Raw genomic sequence first — 13,035 nt, 5'->3', positions numbered from 1 at the left:
GTGAGGCGCTCCTGCTGGGGGGCTAAGACTCTTGGGCTCACTTAACCGCGTTCCAGTGCTTTGCTGCTTTCCCTTGCCTAAACCAAGAGACTGCCAAATCCCAGACCTGCTCTGTGTTCTTAGGCTGGTGGGCCCACCCGGGATCGAGTGGCCACATCTGGGAGAGGGACTGGGTGTGGAGGTGGTTGGCCCCATGTCATCATGATAAGGCCCTAGGAGGATTGACCAGGTGTGGATCCTTGGGCTCCCAAGCCTCGATTTCCTCACCTGTGAGATCGGCATACCATTTCCTGGCTCAGAGCTGTGAGCCTCGTGAGAGACTAGATATGAAAATGCTTTGTAAATTGTGAATAACTCACACACATGAGGGGATCTTAGTCCTACAAATGCTTGGTGTTCCTCAGAGTTCTGTGAGTTAATAGCAAATTCTGGACTGACCTTTGCAGATGCCTCGGAAAAGGAAGACAAGACACAGCTCAAACCCGCCCCTGGAGAGTCATGTGGGCTGGGTGATGGATTCCCGAGAGCACAGGCCCCGGACAGCTTCCATCAGGTGCCGGCGCGGTGTAGAGGAGAGATGAGGCTGACAGCAGGGTGGGCAGGAAAGCCAGGCAGTTGATGGGACCAAGAAGAAGGAACCTCTTTGGTCTGTAAATTAAAGAAAGGGACCCTTAACCTAAATCCAAAAATCTGGAGAAGTCTAGAGAAGGTAATCCAGGGCCTGGGAAGGTTTTCCCAAAGAAGTGGTGTCACAGCCGCCTGGGACCAGATTCTCTCAGAGAGAATATCTGTGAATTGATTTCAGGGATGATATCTGCTGCCTGCCTCAGGATAGCCAGGTCATTAAATAAAAATACAGATTCCTGGGCCCCACCCTAGATCCACTCACTCAGCTTCTTGGGGGTAGGGTTCAGGCCCCCCCCCAAAAAAAAACTGCCCTGGTGTTCCCCTGTTCAAGAGCAACGTTTGGGAGCCCCTGTCCTGTGCACTCTCCTCCCTGCAGAGATGGCGCGGACGGAGAATAGCATGGTTAAAGGAAAACACAGATGGACTACCCCATAATAGCTCATCAAAGAAAGTTAAATGTGAACTTGGGATAAATAAATGCTTCTAAGCTCGGGTTTGGGCATTGTGCCGATCTGGGATGTAAAACAGTCCATGACCCAGGCCAAGTCTCCCAGTCTCTGAGCCTCAGTGGGTGCTTTGTAAAACCCACCAAAGGTCGACTCGAAGAGTGATTCGGGCTGAAGGATGTAAGTTGGCCTTCCATAGTACTTAGGGCTCTTTGTTGCCCTTTGAGAGGCTAGGGCTTGGCTGATGGACCAGAGGGGCCCCTCCTCACCTGATGGCCAGCCGCTTCAGGGAAGCTGGTGACACTGTCTCTCTCCTGGCCTCTAGCTCCAGCCCCTCAGAAGGAACACCTGCAGTTGGCAGCTATGGCTGTACCCCTCAGTCCCTGCCCAAGTTCCAGCATCCTTCCCATGAGCTGCTCAAGGAAAATGGCTTCACACAACACGTCTACCACAAGTACCGTAGGCGCTGCCTTAATGGTAAGCACAGAGGCAGAGGGGCCTAGCCTCTGGGGCCACTGCTTAAGTCCAGAGTTTAAGGGCTGGTGGAGCAGGTGATTCTGCTCTCTCTGACCTTAGAGCAAGAAGGATTGGAGTTGTTAGACTCGGGCCGGGTAGTTTTGGGATACAGGAGGCTAAAAGAATCTGATACTGAGAACATTTCTGTTCTTTGATCTTCCTCTATTGATAATAAAGAATTTCAAAAGTTTACCTATTTCTGGCATGACTGCTAAGTCAGCTATTGTCCACTGTGATCCGCTGTTGATCATAAAAGGGTGTGCATGGGGCGGCATAGATTCTCTAGAGCAGGAGTGGCTTTAACCATGGCCTGTGGACCAAATCCAGCTAGCTGCCTATTTTTGTACAGCCCCTGAGCTAAGAACAGTTTTTACATTTTTAAGAGGTTATGAAGGAAAAAGAGAGGAACTTATGACCGAGACCATATGAAGCCTATAAAGCCTAAAATATTTACTCTGGTCTTTGACAGAAAAAAGTTTGCTGACCCCTGCTCTTAGAAGACGGTGTAAGGAAAGAATCTCTGGATATTCCCATGTGTTTCTTTTTATCACAAAATGAGATGTCTCTTAACTGTAGGATTCTGTCAGGTTGGCTGTAAAGATGCTCAGAAGCAGTCTTAGTGCTCCCTTGTAGTTCTCGCTAACTGCCGCACCCCTTTTCAGTTAGCAGCACAGGGCTGCTAAATGCTTGCTCATTTGCCTTACTCCCCCGTGTACTTGTGTATGGTGACCACATTATGGAGATAGAACTCACATACTCCACAGTCGACCCATTTAAAGTGTATGGTGCAGTGGCTTTCGGTATATTCCAGAGTTGTATGTGTATCCCCGGAATCGATGTTAGAACATTTTCATCACCACCAGAAGAAACCCTGTGCCCCTTACAGGTCACTTCCCATCTCCATCCCTGCAGCTCCTCCCAGGCCTGCACAACCTCCAGTCTGGGTGGACTTGCCCGTTCTGGACTTTTCCTGGTAATACAGTCATCTGATTAGCAGTCCTTTGTGACTGGCTTCTTCCCTGAGCATGCTATTCTCACACTTCATCTCTGTTGTAGCGTGGTGCCGGTGCTTCATTCTTTTCCTCGGCCCTGGTGGCACTCCAGCAGAGGGATACGTCACGTCATGTCTGTCTCTCTGTCACTGATGAACCTTTGGATTTCCACTTTCTGTTTATGATGAATAATGCCGCTATGAACATGTCCATTTTTGTGTGGACGTAGGTTTTCATTTGCAGGGTCATGTGATAACTCTTGTGTTTAACCTTTGGAGGAATTGTGAGACTGTTTTCCAAAGCGGGGCTACCATTTGTTGTTCCTGACAGAAAGTATGAGGCTTCTGATGGCTCTGCATCCTCCCAACACTTGCTGTCTATCTTTCTGATGATAGCTATCCTAATAGGTGTGAGGTGATAGGGATACCTCCTCGTGGTTTCCATTTGCATTTCCCCAATAGCTGTTCATGTTGAACATTTTTTTTCATATGCTTATTGGCCATTTGTGTATCTTTGGAGAAATGTCCATTCAGATCCTTTGCCTACTTTTTAACTAGATTATTTGTCTTTATTATTAAATTATAAGAGTTCTTTATATATTCTAGGTACAAGTCCCTTATCAGATTCATGATTTGAAAATACTTCTTCCCACTCTGGGTTGTTTTTTCACTTTGTTCATAGTGTCCTTTGAAGCACAGAGGTTTTTAGTTTTTTATTTTATTATTATTTTTTAAGATCTTATTTATTTGACAGAGATAGAGAACACAGTAGGCAGAGTGGCAGGCAGAGGGAGAAGCCGACTCCCTGATGAGCAGGGAGCCTGATGGGGGGCTCGATCCCAGGACCCTGGGACCATGGCCGGAGCCCAAGGCAGATGCTTAACGACTGAGCCACCCAGGCGCCCCTAGGTTTTTTAATGATACTAAATATATCTCTTCTTTTGTTGTTTGTGCTTTGGTGTTGTGTATTTTTAATGTTACCATTTTGTAATTGTTAATATTCTAGGACTCTGAAAATAATGATTGGTAATGAGTATAAGTTGTTGGATTGCCAAATTATTTGTTCATGCTTTTCCTTGTTCTAACTACGCTTGCGAGCAGGAGTATTTGAGGTGAACAGCTAGACCCTGGTGACCTGGTTTAGAAGCTGATGCCACCTGCTTGTGTTGAGGTCAGGTCCAGTGCCCAGCAGCAGGGCCTGACATAGGATAGTGCTCAGTAACTGTCTCTTCAAAGACCAAAAGGACGGGATGAGCAAAGGAATTTGGAGGGGAGGGAGTATAGGAGAAAGGACCAGAGTCCTTGAGCCCAAGAACATTTGTCCCCTGAATCACAGGCAGTGTGACCCTGATCCGTCTTTCCTCCTACCTCCCCCATCAGAGCGGAAACGCTTGGGCATTGGCCAGTCTCAGGAGATGAACACTCTCTTCCGCTTCTGGTCCTTCTTCCTCCGAGATCACTTCAACAAGAAGATGTATGAGGAGTTTAAGCAGCTGGCTCTGGAGGATGCCAAAGAAGGCTACAGGTGAGTGGCATGTGGGGGTGCAGGCTGGGGGGTTGGGGTCTGGCTGGTGCTTGCAGGGGGTGAGGGGTCCCTGGTGGGTCTGCTTCCAGAAGTGTAACCAGAAATCTCGTGTGTGTATCCCAAATATACTTTATAAAAAGATGATGATTTTTGAATGAGTAATAATGTTCACATGGTTCAAAATGCAAAGAGGTCAAAGGTTATATCATGACAGATCTCCTCATCCCTGTCCACCTGCCTCCAGTTCCTTTCCCCACAGATAGTGAGCATGGTCAGAAACCTGAGGCCTTTCCTAAAAATACTTCACTTGTGTAAGCAAGGATATCCCTGTAGTCTCCCACCTGGCGCCTGCTGTTTACACAGAGGATAGCCTCTATTAGATACTGTTTTGCACCTTTTTTAATACTGTATTTTTTTTTAAAGATTTTATTTATTTATTTATTTATTTATTTATTTATTTGTTTATCTATCTATCAGAGAGAGAGAGAGCACAAGCAGGGGGGGAGCAGCAGGCAGAGGGAGAGAGAGAAGCAGGCTCCCCGCTAAGCAGGGAGCCCGGTGCGGGGCTCGATCCCAGGACCCTGGGATCATGACCTGAGCTGAAGGCAGATGCTTAACCGACTGAGCCACCCAGGTGCCCCAGAAATAAAATTTCTGAAGTCAGATAAGCAGACCTACTAATTGACGCAGTCACATGACTTTGTAGAGAGCTCATCCCAAGGATTGGCAGACTTTCTGTAAAGGGACAGATGAGAAGTATTTTAGGCTTTGCAGGACATGGGGTGGGGGGTCTCTGTCACAGCTACTCAGCTCTGCTCTTCTAGCACAAAGCAGCCAGTGACACTTCATGAACAAATGAGTGTGGGCAGGGAGCCCTTGTTCATTTGGCTGGAGTTTACTGACCCCTGGCAAATCATAAACTGCTAGACCACACTTAGACTAGCATTAAATGTTAGCCTTCTTAAAGATTAGTTACCATTTTCTTGATAATCCATGTGCTTAAATGGTTTCCTAGTTCATATATGATGCAGGTGCATTTCCTTGTTTTACAAATAAAGAAACTGTGTCCCAATATCACTGGCTTGTGTTCTACAGATATGGTTTGGAGTGCCTTTTTCGATACTACAGTTACGGCCTGGAAAAGAAGTTCCGGCTGGACATCTTCAAGGATTTTCAGGAGGAAACAATGAAGGACTATGAAGCTGGTGAGAGCCAGAGTTGGAGCTCTGCAAGGCCTGGTCATCCAGGTCTTTCCCTTCTCCCTGCCCGGGTCAACCCGGGTCTGCCTGTGTATCAGTCACATCCCACCTCCTGCTCTCCTGAGCCTCTTTATTCTCATCTCCTCACCAGTCCGTCTTCTCTCTGACCTTCACTCTACCTTTGCCTCTTCTTTCCTGTAGGCCAGCTCTATGGACTGGAGAAGTTCTGGGCCTTCTTGAAATATTCCAAAGCCAAAAATTTGGACATTGACCCCAAACTTCAAGAATACCTCGGCAAATTCCGACGTCTCGAAGACTTCCGAGTGGATGTGAGTGAAAGTCTCTCATCTTTCTCACCCCTCTCCTGGACAGAAAACTGGACCAGAGATCAGGATACCTGGTTCTGGTCCCAGCTGTGCCACTAGCCTAGGGACCCTTTCCCCCTATCGGTCCTTAGTGTCTTCACCTGTACAATAGAGGATGAGAAGTGGACACTGACAGCTAATTGGAAGGGGTTGTTTGGTTGCTCCTCCCTCCTTCCCATGGTCCTATAGCTAGCTGAATATCATAATGGTGTCTCCCTTTTGTCTCCTACCCCTCCTTGCTGGTGAGCCCTGGTCAGCCATTACTAGTTGACTGGGATGAGTACCCAGGTAAATTGGGTTTTTTCTCTTTCCTTGCTTTTTCTGGAAGAGGCCAGTTCCAACCGTAGAAGTTTGTGAGTTATGTTTAACACCCCACCATCACCGCCGCCAGCCCTATCTTCTTGGAGCAGTGACTCAATGGTGCCATCCAGTGGTGGGTCAGGGTTATTGCTATTGGGCATATCCAGGGAAGCAGTAGAGTGAAGGATGTCTGTTTTGAGTGCTTCAGGGACTCCAGAGATGAGTGAGACTTTCTTTCTTTCAGAGAGTTTGTAATGTAGTAGAGCTGTGCTGGTCATCTTATTCCCTTGAAACCTTTCAGCAAAAAGACAAATATAAGTAGATAGCAGTAAGAGTCCTTACGTGTGTTAAGAAATTGCCATTGAGTGATTCCTGTATGCCAGGCACTGTGCTAGGCACTTTATATTGAGCTCCTTTAAGCTTTGTAATGTGGTGAGGAGGCAGGGTTTATTGTTGCTCTTGCTGTACCAGTGGGTAAATGGAAGCCCGCAGCCACCCAGTGAGATGGTGGCAGTGCCGCTCAGCCCTCCCAGGATAAAGATGAATCTGTTTTCTTCCATCCCTAAGCACCTCCTCGCTTGGGGGTCGGGTGGGGGGCACATATGCAGAGAAGCCTTGTAGCAGGAAGACCTGTGAAGGGTGGGACAAGAAGGGCTGAGCTTTCTCCCCCAGAAATGGAAGGAAATGTCCTCGAGGTCACTGGACCTTTGGTAGCCGTGAGGCCAGACTGGATCATGGTCTGACTCTTAGGTCAGTGTCCTCTTCAGGGCTCAGAAGGAGATGAGGCAGTCCCCAGGAGCATCTGGGCCCTCTGAGTGGAGACGTCTCAGCATATTGCATGCCACATGCCACGCATCGTCCCTTCTCAGAAAGGGAGCAGAGACTTGTGTGGGTGAGGGCCTGGGCTTCAGAGGTAGATGGGTTGAGTCCACATTTTGTCGGCACCAGTTATAAGCTATGGGACCCTGGGCAAATTATTTCTTTGTGCTTTACTTTGGGGATGATCGTGTCTCCATCAAAGGGTGGTGCAGAGCTCATGAGTGAATGTGCAGAAAATAGCATGGGGCTGGGCATCTTGGCACGGAGATGTGCTTCATAAAACTGGTAATTAGTTTTTAAGCTTATACCTATTATCTGCATTTGGAGGTAGGAAGTCTCCAGAGAGCCCTGGCAAGGAAGGGGGTTTGGGTAGTGGCCCCTAATCACCTGTGACTCCCTCTGTTACAGCCCCCCATGGGTGAGGAGGGCAACCACAAGCGACACCCAGTGGCGGCAGGAGGTGGCGGCGGCGAGGGCAGGAAGCGGTGCCCCTCCCAGTCTTCCAGCAGGCCCACCACCGTGATCAGCCAACCCCCCACACCACCCACTGGCCAGCCCGTCCGGGAAGATGCCAAATGGACAAGCCAGCACTCGGACACACAGACTTTGGGAAAGTGAAAAGCCTGTTAGCCCTGGGGTTTTGGTGGGGGGTAGTGAGGGGGTGGGCGAAAGTCCATGGGGGTGCCCAGTCCCAGGAGAGGGGACAGAGAAGGGACAGGCCTAGAGTCATTAGAATGGGCCTTCGTGCTGAGTAGCAACATGTACACCATTTGGGCTATCAGAGGTACCCCTGGGCAGGAGCCTCCACACACCCCCTTCCCCCTCCTCTCTCCATGACTCTTCTTCACATCCTAGCTTCTAAGGGGGGGGAGGGAAAGGGGGGAGATTTTTTTTATATATATATATATATATATATATCAAGTTTTAAATTATTGATAGTTCGTCTGGATTACCAAAATCACTCTGTAGCCCTGCCCGCGGCTGGTAGGCCGCCACCCTGGTTCCCACCCACAGCCTCCTCCTGCTCCCCCTCAAGCCAACTATGCAGCCCACAAGAAGGCCCTGTGGGCCCCATTGCCCAGCACTGTCCCATGGAAGGCTCTGGCAGCGTCCCTGGGCCCCACGAGCACCAGCCCCCTGATCATTTGGGGCTTGCCATCACCATGTTCTCCCCCTGCTGTCCCCACCATGCCCTTCTGCCATCTTCTGGGAGAAGGAAACCAAAGGATCTAGAAGTGGGGGCGGGGGAAGGTTTCATCCTCTCCCCACCCCCCTCTCCCCATACCCCTTACTCCCCAGCCCAGAGAGACGCTGCTGATACCAGAAAAGACTATTGAAAGATGATTTATTTTATTTTTCTCTGACCTTTCCATCCTTGGGGAAAAAAAAAAAAAAAAGACAAAATCGACCATAAAAGACCAAAAAAATAAATCTGAAAACCCCCACCTAATCCACAGAAAGTGATGTCTTTCCCCTACCCTTGGATTTTGTTTTTTGTTTTGTTTTGTTCTTGGAAATAATATTTTTTTAAAAGTTGCCTTATTGTGGAGCGGGAATCTGAAATACCCAAATGCCTGTTTTCCTCGGCGGAGTCGCCTCGAAGAGCTCACACCTTCTCTGGACGTGCCTGGGCTGGCTTGGCTAGAATCTTTCTCTGGACTGAGTTGCATGTACAGTGCCTCCTGCCTGTAGGCAAGAGCGTTGGGGGCGGCTCCAGTGAGAGCCGTGCCCGGAATACCCCTGCTGTTGCATCGTTGGAAGCTGACGTCCTGTGTCTGTACTCTGCTGCCACTGTCGTGTCCTCGCTCTGCTTGCTGTTGCTTCGTGACAGGCCCGTCCTGCCATGACACCCTTCATCCTACCCTTGGGACCCCAAGGCCAGGTTGGCTTCAGACTGTTGAAGAAGAGCATTGGCCTGGACCTGGGACACACTTGGCCTCAGCATGACCGTCTCCCCCCTCCAAGGGGAAGGACGAACACCTGGCAGCTGAGGCTTGGAAATGTGTTCCTCTGAGAGATCTGAGACCTCAAGGAGGCTTTGTCTCCGAACAGGTGGAGAAGGATGCCCTTCTCCTCCCTCGGGTCTGATGGGGTCTCCCCATCTTGCATCCCCCCTCTGCAAGCCACCTCTGCCCACCCTCCAATTGACCCTGCCTGGGAACGAGGGATGAGGAGGGTTTGGGGGGCTGGGGGGAATCCTGCCAGTTGGAGAAGCCCCGTGGCAGGAAGGTATATGTGGACATAGAGTATACCTGACTCCTCTTCTCCAGCCACTGACTGCTTGGGTTGGGCTGTGAGTGATAATGGAATGGCTGGAGTTCTCCTGGCACCCGACGCTGGGGAGGGTGACGAAGGACTGACCCCCACAGGTTGAGCTATGTGCCGGCTGCGGCCGTGGCGGCGCGTTCACCGCCGGCGGGGCCCGGGCGGCACAGAGAAGCTGATGGTGGGTCGCTGCACCGCTGACACTTGTCGGCCCAAAGACTGGGAGCAGGGGACAGTATCCCAGGCTGGCATGGGCTTGCCCTCTGCTTTCAGCCTGTGCCCTTCCCTACCTCTGCCCTCCCAGTGGTTCGGATGTGACCCGCTGGTCTCGAGAGTCAAGGATGAGTGTCTGGTCTCTGCTCTGAAAGTGGGATCTGGGCCTTTCCCTGCTGTCTGGTGCCTGCCCCACGTTGTACCAGACATCGGACTCCTGCACCCCCTCTTCCTTCCCTTTTTACCCCGTTTCTTTCCTTTGGATCGCTCAGCCCTGTACTGTATCCAGCACCATAGAACCTCAGTGTTTGTCCTCTGCTGGGTTTGGGGGCACAAGGAAGCCTTGGGGGTGTGCAGAAAGGCTTTTCTCACCTAGAGTTTTCTCCCAGGCCAGGGGGCTGCCATCCCCTCTCTGATCCTCCCACAGACACCCGAGAGAGAGGAAGCCCCTTCGGGGTGGGAGGTGAGGACTTCATCTCAACGCAGGCTAAGGATGGGGGGGAGGGGTTTTTTTTTTTCCCTTTGTTTTTTTTGTAACATGTTAGGAGTTAATGTTGCAAAGAGTAGTTTACATCTTCACTTTCTGAAGACACTTGAATTTAGGACCGACGTATCTGTGACAGGCATGCCAGGAGCGGCCAGAGCCATTGGGGCTTGCCGCTTCTCACCCACCACCCTCCCGTGGGGGTCCAAGACCTGAGACACAAAGCAGCAGCCTGCCCAAACCCTTCTGCTCATCCTGTACCCTTCCATGACTGGTCCACGCCAACACGACCTCTGGGCATCAAACATCACAAGGTCTGTGTGCCTCAGCCCTGCTCGGGCAGGTTTCTCTCGCCCTCTTCTGACCCTGGGAGCAAACGCACTACCAGTAGAGAGTGGCTGCCTGGCCCTGCCCCAGCCTGCATCCCCGGGGCTCAGGTCCAGGGGCTGAGCCCCCATGTCAAAGGTGTTAACGTTTTTGTTTTGTTCCATTGTAGCTCTTATTTCCCCCCCCCCCCTTTCCTGATTGATTTTACAAAAGCAAGCTGCTCAGAAGGCCCTGGAAGTGGGGAGGAGGGGCAAGGAAGACGACTAGAGGAGGGGCAAGGGCGGGTGGGGGTGGGTTTTGGTTTTGGTTTTGGTTTTTGCCAAAAAGCCTGGGTACAGCGGTCTGGATCATCTGGTGCCCTTGTGAGTGGGACCCGAAGTATGTCCTGTGTGGAAGGGTCCCTGGATTTGCCCCAGCCCCCACGCTCTCCTTCAGCCATGTTGATGGCAGAGGCAGAGAAGATCAGAACTTATAGCCCATTTCTCACTGGAGAGGAAAACTTGTCATCTGGCTTTGCGGAGAAGGTTCCACCTTATGCTCATAGTACATTATCTTTACCATGTGCTAGGATATCACATTTAAAAGGACAAAAAAAATGTAAAATACTTGAATGAGCTTGTATTATAACATTAATATTATTGAGAGTATCTGCTTTCCAGGCTGAAGTGATTCATTCATTATTCTAGTCCTGCTTTAGTCCTTTGTAATTTGTGGTAATTATGCTTTTCTTTTTAATACAAAAAAAATGTATAAAAATAAAAACTTGAAAAGGCAAAATACTGGCTGGTCTCCCATCTGAGGTACAGCTCTTGAGGGATGGAGCCTGGTTAGGGTTCCCTCAGATCCAGGGGAACCCTGCCCTCGGAATGTATACATGAAAGCTTTGCAGGGCTCTGCCATTGGGCTTGTGAGGAATCTGCCTAGGGAACAGACTCCCGAGGCAGCTAATGAATGCATCCAGGTGAATTCCTCAGTGCTTTTGAGAGCTTCTGCCAGCCTTGAATTCACATCCACCTTGTGTCCTAGGTGAGACACGGCGGCGATAGCCGGAGCCACAGAACGGAGAGCTGCCGGTCCAGCAGCTCCGGAGAGGTTCTGCCCACTTACCTGGCTCCCGGGATTTCCATCCTCTGGCTGTGGCCTGGCATCTTGTAAGGAGACAGCCAGGAAGGTTGCCGTGATGCCTCATGAACGGCCAGCACAGCCGCTCACTGAACAGACTTCCCCGCTGGGGTGTAGAGGACTAACGGTTCAGCACTCTGTGGCCTTAGAGGAATCCAGGTCAGCCAGCGAGCCCTGAGGATTGAAGCTAGGAAAGGCTGGAATGGTGAATATACCCCACCCCACCCATGACTGGCCCCTGGGCTGTTGGTGGCTTTTCACTGACCTGTGAGGCCAGGCACTGACAGGAGTAACATTCGGAATGCTAGTCTGGCCTCGATGCAGAATTACAAAACTACAGGTGAGGCATGGCCTTCCTTACTCAATCTGACAACTCATTCATGCCTGGCACTTGAGCATCCCATCAGAAACGTTTTTCCAAAGAATTCCACCATTCTTCAGGTGGGTAGGTGCTTTAGGACCACCAATGGCCTCCGTAGGCTAAAGGAGAGTTAGGAGATGGTAACCAGGGCTTCTGCAGAGGGGTTTGGGGACAGGAAGACAGACCCTACTCCCACAGCCTCGTAGGGATGCTCGTGAGAGTAGCCACTGATGATTAATTGCATTGCTATGGCTCCCAGAGATGCCACGTGATCGGGAGCATCGGAACTAGTCAACATCATGGAGAGAAAACACGGAAGCACCTACTGGGATTAAAGAGAGACCAGTTTATTTTTCCATGCCTTCCCCTTTCACCTTCATGAGGTCTGTCGGGAATTTGGTGACCTCAGCCTTTTCTTAAGCCTCACTTGTTGACTGGCCCCTCTGTCAGAGCCCAGCCACCTGGCTGCCAAAAGGGATGAGAGACAGACAGCCTCTTGACCCTCTACAGTACCTCAAAGTCTAAGACTCATGGGAAAAAAGGCATCCGTTCTTCCTCTTTCTCCACACTCCTCATTCCCTACCCTTTTAAGTATACTGAAGATGGGCTATTTCCCAAGTGTTTACTTATAAGAACAGGTTGTGGGTGCGGGTTAGCAGCTGACTTTTTTTTAAATTTTTTTTTAAATTTCTTTTTTTTAAGATTTTATTTATTTGAGAGAGAGAGAATGAGAGACAGAGAGCATGAGAGAAAGGAGGGTCAGAGGGAGAAGCAGACTCCCCGCCGAGCAGGGAGCCCGATGGGGACTCGATCCAGGGACTCCAGGATCATGACCTGAGCCGAAGGCAGTCGCTCAACCAACTGAGCCACCCAGGCGCCCTATTTTTTATTTTATTTTATTTTATTTTTTTAAAGATTTTATTTATTTATTAGAGAGAGAATGAGAGAGAGCACATGAGAGGGGGGAGGGTCAGAGGGAGAAGCAGACTCCCTGCCGAGCAGGGAGCCCGATGCGGGACTCGATCCAGGGACTCCAGGATCATGACCCGAGCCGAAGGCAGTCGCCCAACCAACTGAGCCACCCAGGCGCCCCAGCTGTGACAATTTAGACCACTGGTGCACCAGAAGCTGTACCTTAAGCTCAGGGCAGGCCCACCAAGGCCAGAGTGGGGCGGGTGGGGTTTGGAAGGCCAAGGAAGACATTGTTGGGTAAGCACCTAGTCGGTGTACTGGGCAGGTCTGGAGTTGCAGGGCTGATAGGACGGAAGGAGTCTTAGATCTGCTTGGAGACTTGATATTAAGGTATTTTATAAAACAATGGATGGTTTTGACAGAGCTGAAAGTTCAGGAACAGACGCAAATATATAACAAGAATTTAGTAACTGATGATGGTGGTCTTCAAACTGTCCTTGGGAGCTGCAGGGCTCCTGATGATGGCTGGCTGCTGAGGGAAGGCCAGGCTGGGGACTGCTGCA

General features: G+C 50.2%; 1 protein-coding gene across 3 annotated transcripts in view; it reads left to right on the top strand.

Annotated features, from left to right (window-relative positions):
• Nucleotides 1–10,854, top strand: part of LARP1 (La ribonucleoprotein 1, translational regulator) — a 52,797-nt gene extending 41,943 nt beyond the window's left edge. For all 3 annotated transcript variants that reach the window (XM_021701099.1, XM_021701091.1, XM_021701086.1), the window contains 6 exons: nt 447–553; nt 1,399–1,550; nt 3,961–4,105; nt 5,201–5,310; nt 5,506–5,633; nt 7,197–10,854. In XM_021701099.1, the coding sequence (XP_021556774.1) occupies nt 447–553; nt 1,399–1,550; nt 3,961–4,105; nt 5,201–5,310; nt 5,506–5,633; nt 7,197–7,406 (852 nt within the window). In that variant the 3' untranslated portion in view covers nt 7,407–10,854. The remainder of the gene's footprint in view (nt 1–446; nt 554–1,398; nt 1,551–3,960; nt 4,106–5,200; nt 5,311–5,505; nt 5,634–7,196) is intronic.
• Nucleotides 10,855–13,035: the final 2,181 nt, after the last annotated feature.

The sequence above is a fragment of the Neomonachus schauinslandi genome, chromosome 7 (genome assembly GCF_002201575.2).
Source record: "Neomonachus schauinslandi chromosome 7, ASM220157v2, whole genome shotgun sequence".
Taxonomy (NCBI): Eukaryota; Metazoa; Chordata; class Mammalia; order Carnivora; family Phocidae; genus Neomonachus; species Neomonachus schauinslandi.
Note: the sequence above shows the minus strand (reverse complement) of the source record. Positions and strands in the feature narration are given on the sequence as shown.